Consider the following 21,350-nt stretch of genomic DNA (forward strand, 5'->3'; position numbering starts at 1 on the left):
ATGCTAAAACATGGATGAATATTGAAGATATAATGCTCTAAGTGAAAGACACCAGACATAAAATGCCACAAAATTGTGTGATTCCACTTATATGAAATGTCTAGAACAGACAAGTCCACAGAGACAGAAAGCAGATGAGCGGTTGGCAGGGCCTGGGGGGAGGGAGGAATGAGGAGTGACTGCTAATGGGTACAGGGTCTTTTTGGGGTGATGAATGTTCTGGAATTAGATAGTGGTGATGGTTGTACAACCTTGTGAGTATTTATGCTTTGAATCTCTCTCCTCAGGAATAGCTCATTCCCTTTTAAGGGCTCACATGAGTAAGTCAGGCTTACCTGGAATAATCTCACTTTCTTAAAGTCAATTGATTTGAGACCTTAATTATACCTGCAAAATCCTTTATAGCAGCACCTAGGTTATTGTTTGATTGAATAACTGAGAGAAAGTATGTGTATATCAGGGGGAAGGGATTTTGGAGGGCACCTTAGAATTATGCCCACCACATACTTTGAACTGATGCAAATTTCTGAAGACTCCAAATGCCATTTGGTCCCGCAGTCAAAATGGAGATTTACAGTTGTTCAAGTGATAGATGGAATATTAGCCCAGGTTTAACTCAGTGGACCCAGTTGGTTCACAGGCTCACACTACGATTATATTTCCAGTTCTGGAATGTATAACTGGAATAGAAATACTGGGCTACTGGTGGAATCTCCACATTTGACTCTGACCCAGGAGAGGAAGGGCTAGTGGAAGTTCTGGAATTTCTCCCTATCAAGATAGTAAGCCAAAAGCACAAACATATCCCTAGGGGAACTTCAGAGGTTAGTGCCACCACCAGGGATGATGTTATCTATCACATCTCCATTTAACTCATCTGGTTAGTCTGTGCAGAAGTTGGACGAATCTTGAAGAATGAGTGTGGATTATTGTTAAACTTAATCAATAATGGTCACCCTGAAGGCAGCTGCTATTCTAGATGTGGTACTATCACTGGTGCAAATCAACACAGCCTCTAGCACCCGGTATGAAACTATGCATCAAATAATGCAGCTACTTACCTGGCAGCAGAGGCTAGCAATGAGCTCCAGAAATGATATCATTCCTCATTGGAACTGACTAACCACCTAGCGGCAGGTTGCATGCACTGGATGCAGGGGGCAGAGATTTGTCCTCTTTGGAACAAGTGCTTTCTTTATATGGATGTGCCTTCCCTGCTTACAATGCTTCTGCTAGCACCACTATCAACTGGAATGCCTTATCCATTTTCAAGGCGGTAAAGCAATGAGCATATCTATGGAATAAAATGGTTTTATCACATACCCAGAAATAGCTGGCCTAACATAAAGGCTTACTGAAATGAGTTGGGAGACAAAACTCTCAAAGGTTGGGGTTCTGTCTTTCAGAATGCAGTATTGAGACCATTATTTGGTTCTATCCTAACCACAGCCAAAATTCAGTCTAGGAATGAAGGGGTGGAAGTAGGAGTGGCTCCTTTCACTATTATATCTAATAATCCACTCAACCTGCAACTTGAGCTCTGCCTGTTGGTTAGTCCTCAAGAGGAAATGCTTCTTTCATAGGAATACAACAATGGTTCTGTTGAATTGGAAGATGAGACTGCCACCTGGCCTTTTCTGGACTCATCATACCATTGAACCAGTAGGCAAAGAAGGTGTTTACTGGTTAAAGTGATTCTGATTACCAAGGGGAATAGATAACACAACAGTAGCAATGAGCATTGTGTCTGCCACCCAGAAGACTTCCTGGAACACATCCTAGTACTTCCATGACCAATAACAGAAGTTAATGGAAAACTAAAGCAATCAAAAAAAGACAGAATTACTAAGGATTCAGCCCCTTCAGGAATTAAAGTTTCGGTTATCCCACCCAGTAAAGAACCCTCACCAACTAAGGTACTGGCTGAGGGCAAAGGAAATATGGAATGGGCAGTGGAAAAAGCAAATAACAGATATCAACTATCACTTCTTGACCTTCTTGTTCTGTCTTTTACATACCTTGTATTTTCCTCTCTATCTCTGTGCTGCATTCTGAGTTACTACTTCAACACTACCAGTTTATAAATTCTCTTTTAAGGTCTAACTAACTTACAGTTTAATTGATTAAGATATTAATTTAAGTAATTATATTGTCATTTAAAAATTTCTAATTGGTTATTTTTAAAAGTCAATTTTGATAGTTTCTTATTCTTTGCTCATGGTTTTGATACTTTCTTTTATGTCTATAGCCATATTAAGTATATGTTTTATTTTGTACCTGATAATTTGCATATCCTATACAGCAGGAGTCCCCAACCCCCAGGGAACTGGGCCACACAGCAGGAGGTGAGCAGCGAGCAAGCCAGCAAAGCTTCATCTGTATTTACAGCCGCTCCCCATCACTCGCATTACTGCCTGAGCTGCGCCTCCTGTCAGATCAGTGGCGGCATTAGATTCTCATAGAAGTGCAAACCCTACTGTGAACTACACACGCGAGGGATCTAGGTTGCGCGCTCCTTATGAGAATCTAATGCCTGATGATCTGAGGTGGAGCTGAGGCAGTGATGCTAGTGCTGGGGAGCGGCAGCAAATACAGATTATCATTAGCAGAGAGGTTTGACTGCACAGAGACCATAAAAAATCAACTGCTTGCAGACTCATATCAAAACCCTATCAGTGAGTGTCAAGTGAAAACAAGCTCAGGGCTCCCACTGGTTCTGCGTTACGGTGAGTTGTATAATTATTTCTATTATTATTATGTTGTAATATATAATGAAATAAAGTGCACAATAAATGTAATATGCTTGAATCATCCCCAAACCATCCCCTGCCCCCCCAGTCCGTGGAAAAACTGTCTTCTGTGAAACCGGTCCCTGGTGCCAAAACAGGTTGGGGACCACTGCTATACAGCTTTTAAGTGTTTTGTAGTCTTCCATAATTGTAAGAAATGGAACTATTCACCTATATTCAAATTTCACATTTAAGTCAAAGGGAAAATGAATCTAGGGTTTTTTTAAAATACAAGTTAAGCATTTCTATTGCATATGTGTTTGTCTTATTATCCTCATGATCAAAAACAGTATAGAACTTCTTGGTTCACAGTGCACTTTACATCCCAGCAATTTTTTCATGATGCTCCTAGGCCGAAAAATATACCAAACACTTCTATTAAGTAGTTAGGTTCAAACAACTTAAGTATTTACGTCCCAACCACTTCATAGCTATTTGCAAAAATATTATACACAAATACAAACACATATATAATGAAAGAATGTGAAGGTTTATCCAAAGTCCACTATAAATTACTATGCTAATTAAAAGCCTCAGGTAATTTAGTAAGATCGAAAAGCCAGGATATCCTAAGTAGCATGAATGATCAACTTTTGTTGTTAAAACATTAATACATGAGTTTGCTATTTGTTTAGCTTCCTTAGCCAGAGTTGTCAATACATAAATTTTGTAATTATTTACATCTTTCAGTACAAGGATATTAAAAATGTAAGAAGCCCCAAAAAATGGATAGAAAAATAACCTGTATGCCATCAATAAGCCAACAAACAGCCTCTCCGTCTGGCAAACTCCTTACTCATTTTACATGGCTAATCATAAATATCATTTTCTATGTAAAATTCTTCTTGTCTAACAACTCTCAGTCACAATTTGAAGCTCCCTCCTTAAGGCTCTCATGGGACTACATATATGCATACATAGAACACTGCATATAATTCTTTGTTTATATTTTTGCTTTATTTACTAACTGTGAGCTCTCTGAGGGCAATGGTTCTATAATCCTCATCTTTCATGATGAACAATTTTTTTAATCTTTTCTTTAAATCCTTTTTTTTTTTTAGATGTTGGGGGTAGAAGTCCATCAATTAATTTATTTATTTTTGCTGTGTTGGGTCTTCGCCTCTATGCGAGGGCTTTCTCCAAGTTGTGGCAAGCGGGGGCCACTCTTCGTCGCGGTGCGCGGACCTCTTGCTATCGCGGGCTCCCTCGTTGCGGAGCACAAGCTCCAGATGCGCAGGCTCAGTAGTTGTGGCTCACGGGCCTAGTTGCTCCACGGCATGTGGGATCCTCCCAGACCAGGGCTCGAAGCCGTGTCCCCTGCATTAGCAAGCAGACTCTCAACCACTGCGCCACCAGGGAAGCCCCTAATATCTTTTCTTCAGGTATGTTTTACATACCATAAAATTCACCCACTGTAAGCATAAAGTTTGTTGATTTTTTCGTAAATTTGTAGAGTTGTACAATCATCACCACAATCCAATTTTAGAACATTTCCATTACCTCGTACACTTCTGTCATGGTTGCTGGCTGTTGATCCTCACTCCCACCCCCAGGTAACCACTGATCTGCTTTCTCTGTCTACAGATTTGCCTTTTCTGGACACCTTATATAAAGGAATCATACAATATGTAGTCTTATGTGTCTGTCTGGCTTCTTTAACTTAGCATGATTTTGAGGTTCATTCATTTTGTATGAAACTACTTTTCATATCAGTAGTTTGTTCCTTTCATTGATGAACTGTTTTTCACTGTATGGATACACCACATTTTGTTTAAATGTTCATCAGTTCATGGACATTTGGATTGTTTTTAGTCTTTTTACTATATAAATTATGCGGCTATTAACATTCACATACACTTTTTTTGTGTGGACTATCATCTTCATCTTTGCAATAGCAGGTTCAATCCATGTTTGCTGAATGAATGAATGAATGGATATGTAGGAAAAAAGTTCTCTCTAGTAATCCAAGTTCCTATGTAGAAATAAGGAAAAATAAAACTTTCAAGGGTATTTTGCTACTTTCTTTAAACTAGTGATTCTCTTCCTTAAGGCACGACTGTCTAGAAGAGCATAATGAAAGAGAATCTCTATGTGGGAGTGTCGAGGATAATGCATATGTTACTTGAAAAAAAAATTCAATATTACTACAGTTATGGTGTGAGATTTTTTAACTTATCAAAGGGGCATAGGTTTAAAAAGGATGAGAAACTAAAAAAGATCTTGATAATCTTTTATCAAGTGTCTTGCTTTTGACACCAAGTGTCCAAGTCTATTTTGCAATGATACCTCAGTTTTCTAAAGTTAGATCTCCAAAAAGCTCAAATACATGGAACAGCACAGAACCTAAAAAGAGGTATTAAATGTGTATATAAAACATATTTTGGTCTATGAATGAAAATCTACAAATACAGTTATAAAAAATAAAAATGAATATTCCTAAGCAATTTTATAAATACTGATGAAAACAGCCTATTTTGGCAATAAATTCCAATTTCTATTCATGCCAGTGAATCAAGTCACTCTAAATATGAACAGATTATTATCTTAATAATATTTGTTTAATGCCATAAGCTCTCATACACTGATAATAAAATATTTGATAAAAATTTCCAATAACAATTCATGACTTTCAAAGTACCTATGTGTCCCTCAAAGAGCTAAAAAAAGATTATCAAGATCTTTTTTAGTTTTAACGAGATTTGTATACATATTTTTACTTTTAGAAAAGTTATTCTAGAAATACAAGGTATCTTCAAAATAGTAAAGCTATCATGTTATGCAACTGAAGAACATTTCTTGATAAAGTTAATGTCTTAGAATACTTTTATTGTCTTTCAATGTTATCATCTTTCTGATTCAATTTATGGATTTCACTGTTACCTGAAATACAAAGTAAGTTTATAAGAATGTTGACCCATTATAGGTGATTCAAGATAGTTAATCTTGTTGCATTACATCCTATTTTTACACAGCTTTTTCTGGAGTTCTTACCTGAAATTCTGACAACCTCAAATACTTAAGTCTAAAACCTCCATGTGTGAAAATAGCATCCTATTCTTCCATTCCACTTTTCTCTCTAATCAATAACACTCCTTATTTTCTTACAACTCCAGCCTCAGCTGACTATTTGTTATCCTCCTCACCCCCAAATATGTCATGGGCTTTAATGCATTACACATCTGGGTAGGTTTTTCCCTTGTCCTAGAACACCATACTCCAGCTCTCCCTACTCCCCACACAGCCATTCCCGAACACACTCCTCCAAGAGGATATGGCAAATTTAAATGTTTCCATTTATGCTTCTTCATGTTCGCTTCCACAGTATGTTGTACAACTCTACAATAACAACTAAATAAATTTTTTTAAAGATACAATTAGTAAAGAAATATATTAGATGTACTCTGATATTTTCCATTCTACTATATTCTATTCATATTTTAAAAAAATGTGCTGACCCCTGTGGGTCACTTATTGACCCTGTGAGTCATTTATTGGGTTGCAACCTACAATTGTTTAAAAGAACACTAATTTAGATGATAGTCTGCTTTTTTGTGAAGATGCCATCCTAAAAACCTGTTACCCAATGCCTATGGGCATTGCCCATGCTTTCAGTCTTAGAAAGAAAGAAACGAAAAGAAAAGCTAGGAGGGAAGGAGGAGGAAAGAAAGAAGAAAAGACAAAGAAAAGGTTGGTTTCCCATGGCTTGTTTTTGTTTTTTTGTTTGTTTGGGGTTTTTTTGTGGTACGTGGGCCTCTCACCACTGCGGCTTCTCCCGTTGCAGAGCACAGGCTCCGGACGCGCAGGCCCAGCGGCCATGGCTCACGGGCCCAGCCGCTCTGCGGCATGCGGGATCCCCCCAGACCGGGGCACGAACCCGCGTCCCCTGCATCGGCAGGTGGACTCTCAACCACTGCACCACCAGGGAAGCCCCAATCACTTTTTTAAAGAAAATGAAGAAAGCAACATTTATTGTGCATAGAACGTAAATAATTGTAATTTTAATTTTCATCAGATGTGTTAGAAAGAAAGCAAGCCACTCTAGCTGCTTTAATTCACTTCCCCAACTTCCCCTAACCTCCCATCCTTTAATAGCTTTTAAGTAACTTATTCTGGGGACATCCCTGGTGGTCCAGTGGCTGGGAATACACCTTCCAATGCAGGGATGTGGGTTCGATCCCTGGTTGGGGAACAAAGATCTTACATGCTGCCCGCATGCCACAACTAGAGAGCCTGCATGCCACAACTACTGAGCCTGCACACTCTGGAGCCCACACGCCACAACTAGAGAGGAGCCCAGGCACCGCAGCAGAGGATCCCATATGCCACAATGAAGATCCCACACGCCACAACTAAGACCCGATGCAGCCAAATAAATAAATAAATATTTTTTAAAAAAAAGTAACTGATTTTGTTGTAATGATGTAGGAAGAAACGCTAAGACAATAGAATTTTAAACAATATTACAAACCTATGGTCACCCTACTTAACTAAATGTATTTAATCCACATTTTAACACATGAATAAGCAAAGAACAAAACTAGCCATTAAGTCACAGTTCTGGGTACTAGATACATATAATCACTTGTGAAATGAACATTTAGTATTTCAGTGAGAGAGTTTCTTATGTTTCATTATTACACAGTGCCTCAAATTCAATAAGAATAAAGAAAAGTAAACATATAGCAAGATACTGTATAATAGGATTACAGGAATAACTGTATAATAGGAATAGTTTTGAGTAACTATTATCCAATTGGTCTTACATTTACATGGAGACTGAAAATATTTTACAGCCAAGAAACAAATCTGTTTCTATTACCATTATTTTCCTACTTATGAATAACACTACTGTGATTTCCTTCCTTTCCTCCCTCCTTTTTGGTAAAGAAAGGAAAAGCACATAACAGTGTTATGAGTTCCTAACATAAAAACTGAGGTCAAAAATTAGGACAAGCCAGATAAAAACCCTGAAATTATTTCCTTTAGAAACAAAGGAAAAAGCATTTAGATATTTAAAATATTCCAACCAATAAAAAGGGCTTGCCTGTTTTAATTGTGGAATATTAAAAGCAACAGATGTAGTCTAAGATTTTTTTTTAAATGTAGGTGCATTGGGGCTTCCCTGGTGGTGCAGTGGTTGAGAGTCCACCTGCCGATGCAGGGGACATGGGTTCGTGCCCTGGTCTGGGAAGATCGCACATGCTGCGGAGCGGCTGGGCCCGTGAGCCATGGCCGCTGAGCCTGCGTGTCCGGAGCCTGTGCTCCGCGACGGGAAAGGCCACAAAGGTGAGAGGCCCGCGTACCGCAATAAAAAAAAAAAAAAAAAATGTAGGTGCATAGAGATACTGCTTAGAAGCCAAGTATTTTGAATGGAGGGAGAAAGCAAACTGGTTCGAAAAAAGAGAAAGATGTGACATGAAGTAATTTGTACTCCCAATGGAAAAGGACATTACTGGTCATCATAAAAAATAGTTTCTAGCACTACAACCTTCAGTTTGTATTGACTGATACCATTTTCAGTGCGAGAAGACACCTGGGAGAACTCTAGGTCAGTGATCAGCAATGTTATCACCAAAAGGATACCTCCTTTAAAAAATTTCCCTCTCTTCCCATGGTCTTCAAATGTTTGAAGATTTTATCTATAAATCTAAATGAATACCTATATCTTATTAGCCAAAAAATATGTAATTAAAAAAAGAACAATAAAATAACTTACATTAGGTTTTGTGAAATATTGAAAATAGCTTCTGACTCCTTACATGTGAAATCCCAGAGGGCTGGGAATCAATTTGCTCATTTTACAAGTAAGTACGTAGAGGCCAAGGAAGGTTACATGGTAAACGTTTTCAAAAAAAATAATAAGGTTCAAAAATCCAAAATGTAATTGATAGGTAATAGACTTTTATGAAAATAAATACATCCATATTTTAGTAGTATTCATTGTTTTGTTGGTTTAGCTTTTATAGCATTTGGGCAGGGGGTACTTCAAGGTTTCAGTCAATACTATATCTCACCTAAAAAATAACCATTTTTAACTGACCATTAAATAATCTGTGAGATGTAACTGGGTGGAGGTAGGGTTTATAAGATGAACTCACCCCTATATTATTTATAGTTCTTCATGTGCCCTAGTATCTGAGGATTGTAGTATACAAGACAATCTGCCATGGAGAAAGTGGCTAAATAAGGAGAAAAATGACACAATCTAGGACAAGCACCAATTCTACTTCTGTCAATCATGTCTTCATATTACCCATCATTTCCTGACCTGGCAAAAAGTCAGTCTGAAGACTACCAATTTGTACCTACTCCTTGATGACATCAAGAGACATGCCCTAATGGCTCTGCCAATAAGCACAGAGAAAGGAAGTCATTAAATCATAGCCCCCAAATTTTTAATAGTAGAAAGCCTAAAATTATCTTTGAAAAGTAACCAAGTCTAAAATACCATTTTGCAAACTGAGGGTTGTAACTCAATATGAGATCATGAAAGCAATTTAGTGTATCATAAATCAGCATTTAAAAAATCAAATAGTAACAATTAGAGAATACAGAATATATTATAAGTAGTAAGAATAAGTATTGTTTCATGAGAAAATATTTTTAATCAAATATATTGCACATACACACATATACAGATGCATGCAAACATATAAAACACACACATCTGTCTGTGTAATGAGGTCATAATTTGTATGTATTTTTTACTGTTAACTCAAAATATATAAAGTATGTATCTATTGTTAAGAGCAGATATTTTTCTTTGTAAATCAAGAAGCTTTATCTACTTTTTGTAATTGAATTTATCCAATTAGAGTTGGGTTCAGAGATCCTTCCCAGAACAATCATAGTAAAAGAAAAATGCTAATAAACTTGACCTTTATATTTCTCATTTACAACCTTAGATCATACCCAATAGACTTTTCTCAGTCGAAATACTCTTTCCACTGCAAATGCCTTCCTCTTTTAGTCTCCTCTTCCTCATTCTACATTATATGGCTGCCCTCTCCTCTGTCTACATTGCTGGTTCCTCTTTATCCTCTTACCTCCTAATTGTCGAAATTATTTTTGTCCTTGAACACTGTTAATTCCTTCTGTACATTTTTCCCTTGCTGAAAATCTATGCATTTGCATGGTTTCAAATAATATTTCTGTTTTGTCTCTGCCTTCTAGGTGCTTGTAACATAGTGAAAAGGACGTGCATATATGCTATGCCCTTTCACAGCTCTGTGCCTTTGCATAAACTACTTCCTCTGCCTAGGAAGAAATCCAGCCATAAATGAAAGATGAGAAGAAGAACACAGAGTTAAGATATTTGCTTCCCTTTTTTTCAAGATAAGGTGATCCCATTTATTTTTTTTAATTTTTTTAAAATTAATTTATTTATTTATTTTTGGCCGTGTTGGGTCTTTGGTGCTGCGCGTGGGCTTTCTCTAGTTGTGGCGAGTGGGGGTTACTCTTCACTGCGGTGACTTCTCTTGTTGCGGAGCACAGGCTCTAGGTGCGCAGGCTTCGGTAGTTGTGGCATGCGGGCTCAGCAGTTGTGGCTTGCGGGCTCTAGAGTGCAGGCTCAGCAGTTGCGGCGCACGGGCTTAGCTGCTCCGCGTCATGTGGGATCTCCCTGGACCAGGGCTCGAACCCACGTCCCCCTGCACTGGCAAGCGGATTCTTAACCACTGCACCACCAGGGAAGTCCTTGCTTCCTTTTTTATTTACTTATTTTCTGTTTAAAGGGAGTGACTTGCTAAGGAAACTAATCCATTGAAAAGGGAAGTTAGAGGAAAGTTATTTTCTTAGAGGAAATAATTTCTGGAACAAAGTCTCCAGGAGCTGAAATTCAGTCAGTAGTTATAGAATTTGCCATAGACTGAAGAGGTATAACTTTTCTACAAATATTGGAGGAAAATAAATAAGGGTAAGAATATCTATAGGTATTTGGTGGGAGGGGAGTGGCACAGATCTGCATAAGTATTACACACCAACAGGAATTGAAGGCCTTTATATTTATTTGTAAAGTAGGAGGTATAATGAACATGATGGGGAAGATGCTTGGGTCAGAGAATTCAAGAGAATGGCATAGGGTTTAGAAAAGCACTTTGAAATATGAAAAAGGGCACTGATCAGGATCCACAGGCAGCTTTGAGAACATAGTTAAGAATGCAACAATGAATTTACAGTGGTTCAAATTTGTTCTGCTGTGATTTTTTTTTCCCCCGGCTGTCCTAAGCAGCCTGGGGGTAGGCATGAAGAAGGTAAAAGGCTGGACTGGTCCACGGTTGGAGTTTTGCCAGGCAGAGGCAATCAACACAAGGCAATGAGGGTAAAGGGATTAAAAGCTCAAGGACTGATGGAAATGAAAGTAATTCTGGGAGGGGCCTGGTCAAATGGAACAGAATGAGGTAGTCAAAAAATGTGAGCTCTATGAAATGAAAAAACAGATGTTAAAGGAGTAGGGGAGTAAACATATATAAAAAACAACAATTTAAAGGGTCAGACATAAATAAACAGAAGTTCTAATATTTTCTTCTAATATTTTCTTTTCTTCTCAAGAGCATCTTGTAGATGCTACTCTGGAGACCATACCCTAGAGAGACAGATATGAGTGTTCCACACAAAGGAAAGGCATAAAAGTGACATAATTAATAAGCTGCAACTGTGTCATTCAGCTCTGAGAGAAATGATAAAACCAAGTTTCTGACTCATTAATGCTTTGGACTGGGCCACAGTGAAGCTCAAGGTATTGAGTCATAATGAGGTCCTGAAATCCTTGCAACTGCAAGAGAACTAGGCAATGACCATATAAGGCTCAAACAGTGAAGTACCAGATGCATTCCTACCTCAGCTAAAGAAAATATCCTTTAATTGCAATATAGTAAGAAAAGCCCCAATTTTAAAATGATCAGAAGTTTCAACAATGACATGGTAGAGTTCCTACTTCCTTAGCAGCAGAAATTGTCTCTTATATATTGTACCGAACAACTACTTACCTGAATAAAATGTGTTGATTTTGGCAAGTTCTTTTTCACAGGTTTGGAAAAATTTTTCTTCAAACTTGGCAAAATACCTCTTTACTGTGTCCTCATCTGTAACTGAAAGCAAGGAAAACAGTATTAAAATTTAGTGTCCAAAGGCCAACTAGGAAAACTATGGAAATAAAAATTTAAATTACTACTTTCTTAGTCTTCGAATGTCAATATCTGTATTTCTTTGAAAAAAATGAACTGTGAACTATATTAAGAAAAGGCTAATCAAAGGCCTCTTCACAGGAACACAATTATTTTTTAATTGAATGAAGTTTTCTAAATCTCTACTATAATAAACTTATAGTGGTGGACAAAATACGTGTTCAGAAGACTTCAGAAGACACTACTGCAGAGGTGATCAAGGGAGACTAGGTGCTGGGAGGTGAAGTGAGTAGGATTCAGCAGAGAGTAAATAAAGTATCTCAGGATTAAGTACTGCATTCACAAAATGCAACAGATAATGAAGACATGAATATGTAATGTGTTTCTGGAAAAAATGAGTTGATTGTTCTAACTATATTAAATTGCTATCTACTCATTTTTACCTTAGCTGCACCAGACACAGAGAAAGAGATGTAGACTGATAGTTATAAATTAGATATTCCAAACCTTCAGTTGCTGGGTAGGAACATAAATGAGTTAAGTAAGTGGGTAATTGTACAAGTATGGTGACAAATGGCAACTGACACATTCAGGATAAGTAGTGGTATGGATTCTGGTGAAGCGGAGAGCACAAGTCCATCTAGCTAGTTGCTGCTCAGGTTGTCAGATCTTCCAATTTTTCAGTCAGAAGCCATAAATCTAGGTATTTTAAAAACACTGTGTGGGCCAATCAATATATACCTTTGCAGGCAGGATCCACTTTGTGAGCTGTCATATAGCATATTGATTTACTGAATCTCGTAGTATAGATACATATAGCTTCAGGAACCCCAAGCCTAAAAAGGGTATGTTTCTTGCCCAAGTAAGCTCTGACTAGACTCCAGATGCTAATTATAATTTAGAACTACCCTATTTCTGGATCTCTGGGGCACTCTAAGCTTGAAATGTCTACAAAAAGTACAGGTTCTTTTACAACCCTCAGATGCTCCAAATCTTAGTGCAATCCTGGAAACCCTTAAATAATTCACCTGTCCAGTAATAAGAGAAACAGTATTTCCCTAAGTAATATGTAACACACATACACACAAACTCATAGTACCAGAGATATTTTAAAGAAAACAAAAGCTTAAAACGAAGTTTAAAAAAGCATGTTGAATCTATTCATTTAATTTGAATATACAAATGTAAAAAAAAATAGTACTACTACTTCTCTATTTCTTATGCTTTAGAACTGAACAGCTAATGCAGGATTCTACTGATTGTGCAGTAAAGAAGGGACAGCTACTTTAAGTACCTCATGTAAGCTTAGCAATTTAGGTACAATAAAGGCTATAATTGCCCAAGGCCAGTGAGAATTATTATTCCAAACCATAAAGCAGGTCAAAGCTTTTTTTAAAGCTGACCTTGAGTTAAAGATGCTCCATGGTAACATATGCTGCTCTTGTTTTTTGGTGGCAGGGTGGGGCTGGGGGACCACGCTGTGTGGCTTGCAGGATCTTCGTTCCCAGACCAGGGATTGAACTCGGGCCCCCACAGAGAAAGCACAGAGTCCTAACAACTGGACAGCCAGGAAATTCTCCAGATGCTGCTCTTATAATACATCTGGTTCTAGTTGATATAGAATAAGAGTAAATCTTACTCTACTTTACCTACTCTTTTTTTTTTAATTTTAATTTTGTTCTCTATTATATTGTTAGAGAAGAAAACCCCAAAGCAAAAAGTGGGCTTGGTCATATTTACTTTGTTTCCCTATTAACAGACAACTTTCATTACCATAAAATGATGGAAATAAAGAAAGTTGTCCCTCAAAGTGATTTAAATGTAGTTTCTGTTTAAAAAATAATTCTGCAGGGGAGGAATAAATTAGGAGTATGGGCTTAACAGATACACACTACTATATATAAAACAGATAAACAACAAAGATTTACTGTATAGCACAGGGAACTATATTCGATATCTTGTAATAACCTATAATGGAAAAGAATCTGAAAAAGAATATACGCATATATAACTAAATTACTTTGCTGTATATCTGAAAGTAACACAGTATTGTAAATTAACTATATACTTCAATTAAAAAAATAATTTTAACATATATGAATGTTTCTATATGATGTTGCATATTCAGCAACATCAACTATTCAAAATATTACTAAGAACCTAGAAACAACAAAAAATCTAAGACTCTGAGAAACTAAAACGCGTGCAATAAATTTTATGTATTAAAGCATGAACATTCTACCCACGAATCAATGTCATATGAATTCTTCATTTCCTCGATCTAGAGACTATTTTATCTAAAATACCAGCAGTCTGTTATCTAGTTTTCTAGTTCACATATAACTTAATAGCCACAAATCAGAAGAGGGTAGAGTAAGATTACAGCAACACTAAGAAGTAATAGTAAACAGAGAGAGAAGAGGAAAAAAACTATAGATAAAAGTAGCAAGAATAGCTGTGTAAAATAAATTAAATGAAGGAAAATGTTCTTGTCATCTCAGATTTCAAAAGACACAGTAATCTACTGTAATTAGAAGTACACTATTGGTAAAGAAATTAGGAAAACACAACAAAAAGAAGAGAATAGAGAGTCCAGAAATAGATCGGCATAACACAGAAATTTAGATTGAGATAAAATGGTATCAAGTCAGTAAGAATGGACTACATAGCAAGTAAGGTTGGGTGAATTGGCTACCCACTTAAATAAACTCCAAATGGAGTTAAAGAAACATAAAATACTACAAAAAATTAAATAACTCTATATGAAGAAGCTTCCTACACAGTACACAAAACAGAGAGGATAAAGAGAATGACTGATATTCTCACAAAATGAAAAATCTCCATATCAAAAGATACCACAAGCAAAGTTAAAAGATGAACAACAGACAGGGAAAACATACCTGCAACATTTAAAATAAAGAATTCACATGCAAAATATATTTTACAAAACTCTTACAAATCAATATTAAAAAGATACTCCATAAGAAAAATGGGTAAACTAGAGCAATTTATGGAAAAATATACAGTGTACAAGTGAAAGGATGTTCAACATTCCAGGTATCAGATAAATGCAACTTTAAAACAATGAAATATAATTTTTCAACCATCGGATTGGAAGCAATTTTAAAATAGTAGTATTATTTTGGCAGTGGTGAAAGTAAATGAACACTATCACTCCCAGTTGGTGGAATGTAAATCTGTAAAGCCTTTTAGGAAGACAGTAACTATCAAAATTTTCAATGTGTTTAATCCCACATGTAGGAAGTATATTCTAAAGGAATCTCTGCACATTACTTTTAATAGTGATAAAGAAAACAAAGTGATATCCAACAAAAGGGGAACAGTTACATAAATTACAATAACATTATATAACACCATGCAGCCATTTTAAATATGATATGCATATATCTTGGTATTTATGAAAATCCCAAGACACAATGCTGAGGAAAAAATTTAAATAACAGAATATATACAGTATGATCTCATTTATGAAAAAATATAAATATTCATATGTACATTCATAGAAAGAAGATTAGAAGGATGCATACTAAACTGTTAATTGTGGTTAACTCCTTTGAAAGAGGAGTAAGTATGAGAGGGATTCTCACATTTTACTGTCTACACTTATTATGTTGTATTTATTGTATCCATTACAATGAAATGTATTTATGAAGGATAAACTTTATTGTATAAATAAAAGGTATTATTAACTGGAAGAAAAAAGAAACATGTCACATTCAATTCTTTAAATTATACCTAACCAGCATAGCTAGTTTAAAAGAATATAGTAAAAACCTAACCAGCATAGCTTGTTGAAAAAAATATCTATGTCAGAATTTAGAGGTACATAGAATGACTAAGACTTTCACTTCAGTAATGAGTTGGTAGAATGCTGATTTACAGAACATGAATTTCTATTATAAGATGCTTCCTAAAACCTATCTGCTGAATAATATTAGAAATCAGTAACTAAATTGAAGGAACAGAGAATTTCAGCATTCAGAAATCAACTCGTCCAAGTTTCTTGTTGTATAGGTGAGGAAATATAGGTGTAGAGAGCCTAGATAATGTAAGGTTTTTTTTTCACCCCCTCTAGCAACAATGTAAGTTTTACAGAGACTAACTGTACTTTCTTATTGTAAAATAAAGAATATCAAAGTGACTACAATGTGTTACATGGGTGTTATGAACTGAATTGTGCTCTCCACGCAAATTATCCCAATATGACTGGATATGGAGATAGGACACTGAGGAGGTAATTAAGGTTAAATGAGGTCATAAGGGTGGGGCTTTATTCCAAAAGGACTCCTGTCCTTATAAGAAGAGGAAGAGACATCAGAGATGTCCCTCTCCCTCCCTCCCCACCTCTCTCCCCTGCACGTGCACACTGAGTAAAGGCCATGTGAGAAACAGCGAAAAGGCCCTCTGCAAGCCTGGAAGGGCCTTACCAGAAGAGCTGGTACCTTGATCTTGCATTTCAAGCCTCTAGAACTTTAAGAACATAAATTTCTGTTGTTTAAGGCCCCCAGTCTTTGGTATTCTGTTATGGTAGCCCGTGCAGACTAATACAACGAATCTAACATGTCCTAATGTCAATTAGTCACAAAACTATTAACTCAATAATTAGTCACAAAAGACTAAACTCAGTTCAAAGAAAGCTGTTGTAAATAAGTGCAAAGCTTAGCAAGATATATCAACAAATATAAGATTAGCATCAAGAGGGAAAAAAAGGAAGACAAAGGGGTGAGAAAAAACACAGAATTGGCAAAGAATGACTCAGAGAGCACTGCTGTAAAGAACCCTTTGCTCTTAGCTAAATAAATATTAATTCATTCAGTTATACTAAAGAGAGAGAGAGAGGAGGGGGAGAGAGAATGAGTGAGAGATTTCTTTGTCATTTCTGTTATGGTCTTATCTTTACCTTGCATTTATGGATGAGTACTAATCAAGGTAAAATATTCCTACTGCATAGCAACCACCATCAAGTGCTTTTTACAGCAATTTTCAGGAATATTTTTATTTTTTACCATGTCATCTTATTTTCACATGCAATCTCTCAAAAACCAATTCTTTAAAACCACTAGTAACTTCTTCAAATATCTTATATGTTCCATTCACATTTTTATTACTATCAATACTTTCAAGTTTCTTAATTTCCAGATCTGTGAGAGGCTGAAGGTAAGAATTATCTTTTTTATCTTTACAGATCCTATGCCCAACATAATGTCTGGTACATAGTATGTGCTCCATACATTACTTTTTTTAACTGTAAAAATGAAACATATTTGTTTCATAATAATTTTGAGAAAATTATGATTCTTTATTAAAGTTTAAAAAGACAAAACTCCAACAATTAAATATTTGTACACAAAGGAATGAAGTTGCACCCCCACCTCACATCATATACAAAAACTGTCTGAATGGATCAAAGATTTAAATATAAAATTGAAAAGTATTAAAACTCTCAAAGGAAAACAGGCATAAATCTTCATGTCCTTAGATGAGGCAATGGTTTCTTAGATAAAACACCTAAAGCATAAGTGATAAAAGAAAATATTGATTAAATTGGAGTTCATCAAAATTAAAAACTTTTGTGTATAAAAGGGCACTATCAAGAAAGTGAAAAGACAACCACAGAATGGGAGAAAATATGTGCAAACCATATGTCAGATAAGAATCTAATACCCAGAATACATAAAGAACTCTTAAAACTCAACAATTAAAAGACAAAGAACCCAATTAAAAAATGGGCAAAGGATCTGAATAGACATTTCTCAAAAAAAGATATACAAATGACCAATAGCACATTTCAACATCATCAGTCATTGGGGAAATGCAAATCAAAACAAAAATGCCACTTCATACCCAGTAGGATGGCTATAATAAAAGACAATATTAAGTGTTGGCAAGGGTGAAGAGAAATTGGAACCCTCATATACTGCTGGTAGGAATGTAAAATGGTGCAGGCACTTGGGAAAACAGTCTGGGAGTTCCTCATAAAATTAAATATAGAGCTACCATATGATCCAGCAATTCCACTTCTAGGTATATACCTAAGAGAAGTGAAAACAAAAACTTATACATGAATGCCCATGGCAGCATTATTCATAATAGCCAAAAAGTGGAAACAATCCAAGTGTCTAGCAACTGATGAATGGATACACAAAACATGGCATATCCATATAAAAAAATATTATTCAGCCATAAGATAGAATGTAGCAGTATTTCACGCTACAGCATGGATGAACCTTGAAAATATTATGCAAAGGAAAAGAAGCTAGACACTAAAGACCACATATTATAAAATTCCACTTATATGGTATGTCCAGAACAGGCAAATCCATAAATACAGAAAGTAGACTAGTGGTTGGCACGGGCTGGGGGAAGGGGGAATGGGGAGTGATGAAAATGCCTTGGAATTAGATAGTGGTGATGGTTGTGCAAGCTTGTGAATATATTAGAATATATTAGAAACCACTAAATTACACACTTTCGAAGGGTGAAATTTTATGGTATCTGAATTATATCTCAATAAAAATAATTTAACTCCAAGGTTAACCTTATAAAAGAAACACACTGATAAATTAAAGCATATTTATTTATTTATTCAACAAATAATTATTGTGCCTGTTAGATGACAGGCTCTGTGCTAAATGCTAAATATATAATGATGAACAAGATAGATGTGGTTCCTGCCCTCACAGAGTTTGCATTCTAATGACTAAGGCAGAAAAAAAAAAATCCACACAAATAAACAAATAATTACAAACTGTAAAGTATTGTGAAGGCAACAAACAGGGTATTGAGATAGAAGGTAGGTATTGGGATGGATGACTATCCTTTTTGGCAGGGTAAGAGATGGTCAGAAAAGACCTCTCCATAGGAGATGACATTTAATCTGAAACCTGAACCTAAAAGATAAGGAAGAGCAAGGGCAAAATGATTACCAACAGAAGGAACAGCACATTAGGAAAGAAACTCGGGTGCCTGAGGACCTGAAAGCAGGTCACAATGGGACTGACAGCATGATGTGATAGGAAATAAGGTTAGGGAAGTAGGCAAAGGCCTTTACATGCAGGAAGGCCATGTTAAGGAGTCTGAATTTTATTCAAAGTGCAATGGAAAGTTTTGAAGAGTTTTAAGGGGGAGTCTAAAAAAGTAGAAGAAAAAGGTAGAATTAGTTTAGCTTTACTAAAAGATAATTTAAAATAGCATTTCCCAGGACATTAGGTATGTAGATGAAGGAGAAGGAGAAGAATTTCAAGGAATTCAAATAAGTTTGGAAATATGAGTCTAGAGTTAAACTGATCCCTTTAATGTAGTAGTTCTCAACTGGGGATGATTTTGTCTCCTGGGGGTCATCTGGCAATGTCTGGAGGCATTTTTGGTTGTCAAAACTGAGAGGGTGTTACTGGAGTCTAGTGGATAGAGGCCATGGATGCTGCTAAACACCCTATAATACTCAGTATATCATCTTCTTTCTCCCCTTTTCCTCAACAAAGAATTATCCAACCCAAAATGTCACCGCCACCAAAGGTGAGAAACTTTGCTTTAAGGCAAAAGAAGCTTTACTATGCTAACAAACATTGTTATTATTCTTCAAGAAGGAGAAGTAGTATACTGTGTTTCTAAAGTTATTTACAAGAACACAATCCTTCTTGGGGGTGGAGGGGGAATGGCTGGGGGAGGATGGGGAAGGGGGTGAAGAATATCTATTACAATTTCCAGTAATATGATTCTGTGGTTGAGAGGCACAAACTTTAATATTACCACCATCTCTTTGCATTTTTATTACACTCCATATGCAATAGTTTCTATGGCTCCTTAGTTTCTCAAAAACTACACATAAATGAAGACAGCTAATAAATAAAAATTAACATGTGACTAGGTTCCATCAAATATAGGAAGAACATTTAGCACTATTGGTTTCATGCTTTTAAGAAAAAAAAAGGTGTTCTGAGTTTTTTTTTTAAAGTGTGATTTACAAATTAGGAATAAATAACTTGAAATTCTATTTTTTCCCAAATGCTACTTCATCAACAGATGGGTAAGTTATATAAAGCATATGGCAAAGAAGATTTCAAACACTAAAATGTTACTCTAAAATCATTGGTGAAGTAGAAATAGAACTAATCGGGCATCATTCATTCAAAAGGCATTAAGTTCCTTGCATGTACCAGGCAATGAGGCAGGTGCTAGGGATATAATGATAAGCAAAATACACATAAACTCTGCCCTCACTCTACCCAAGGAAACAGACTTTAATCAAATACTCACACAAATATACAAAGTGTAGTATGGGTTTTGAAGAAAAAAGTAAAGATGAGAAAAAAACAGCAGTGGGACCAGTCTAGTCTGCAAGGACTGGGGGAGGGGCAGTGTGGGAGTCTCTGAAAGTGTCATTTGAGATGAAATCTGGCAGATAAGTAAGCATTCGCTAGAGCAGCAGAAGCATTCCAAGCAGCAGGAACAGCATATAACATGATACTGTAAAAAGAAACGAGCATGGTACTTTTGAGAAACTGAAGAGGCCTGTGTGACTGGAATCCAGGGAGCAAAGGGGACAGTAGTGGCAGTTAAGGCTAGACAGGCAAGCAGAGGCCTGATCAGTCAGGCCTTGCAGAACAAAGGACTAGCCTTCTTCCTATGACCAATGAGACATCTTTGAAGGATTTTAAGCAGAGGAATAATTGTGATCAGATATGGTTTGTAAATGAGGTGATGTGGGGAGACTAATCAGATCTAGTACAGTGGGTATCAAATGAGAGATCATGATTGCCTGAACAAGGGTGAGGGCACTGGAGCCTGAGAAGAAGTACAGAAACTCAGTAGAGATACTGGAGATAAAATCTATAGGTTTTACTGACAGATTGGATATGGTTCTGTTGCATACTCTGTTGCGTACTCCCTGTATTAGCTTGAGTAAGTGACTCTCTGGCTCTGTGTTTTCTCTTTGACAAATGAGGGCATTTCAATAGGAAATCTCTAAGTCATCCTCAAGTTCCAAATTTCATATTCTGCAATTAAAGTTGTTAATTTCTGCAAAATGATTCTGAATCCCACTAAGCTGAAGTGGTCCTAAACAAGATTTTCTGAGCTACCTTGACATTTCATCATATAAGATCTAACTAAATGTGCTCTTTAAATAGTCCTGGTAGAACAACAACAAAAAATTCTTTTAATTCACATTAGTGACATATAATTGAGATGAAATTAATCTCATTAGCACTAGCTTTGATATAATTGGAACTATTTATCAACCCCAATGAATGCTTACCTAATGTCTGCTAGTCAAAAAACACCAATATATGAAATAGCAATAAATAATTCCAACAAGGGCATAATTCAGTGGTAAAGCAAAACTTTTTTGAAACACTATCTTGAATATTTTAAAGTTATGACGAAAGATTTTGAACACATTTAAATGTTATAAACA

The 21,350-nt window shown here is 36.2% G+C and overlaps 1 protein-coding gene across 2 annotated transcripts in view; it reads right to left on the minus strand.

The window, feature by feature from the left end:
- The window catches only part of XPR1 (xenotropic and polytropic retrovirus receptor 1), a 197,598-nt gene that overhangs the window by 72,225 nt on the left and 104,023 nt on the right, over nt 1-21,350 (minus strand). For both annotated transcript variants that reach the window (XM_029228318.1, XM_029228319.1), the window contains exon 3: nt 11,777-11,878. In XM_029228318.1, coding sequence (XP_029084151.1) covers nt 11,777-11,878 — 102 coding nt within the window. The remainder of the gene's footprint in view (nt 1-11,776; nt 11,879-21,350) is intronic.

Source organism: Monodon monoceros, unplaced genomic scaffold (assembly GCF_005190385.1).
Source record: "Monodon monoceros isolate NGI ecotype Baffin Bay Population unplaced genomic scaffold, NGI_Narwhal_1 Super_Scaffold_18, whole genome shotgun sequence".
NCBI lineage: Eukaryota > Metazoa > Chordata > Mammalia > Artiodactyla > Monodontidae > Monodon > Monodon monoceros.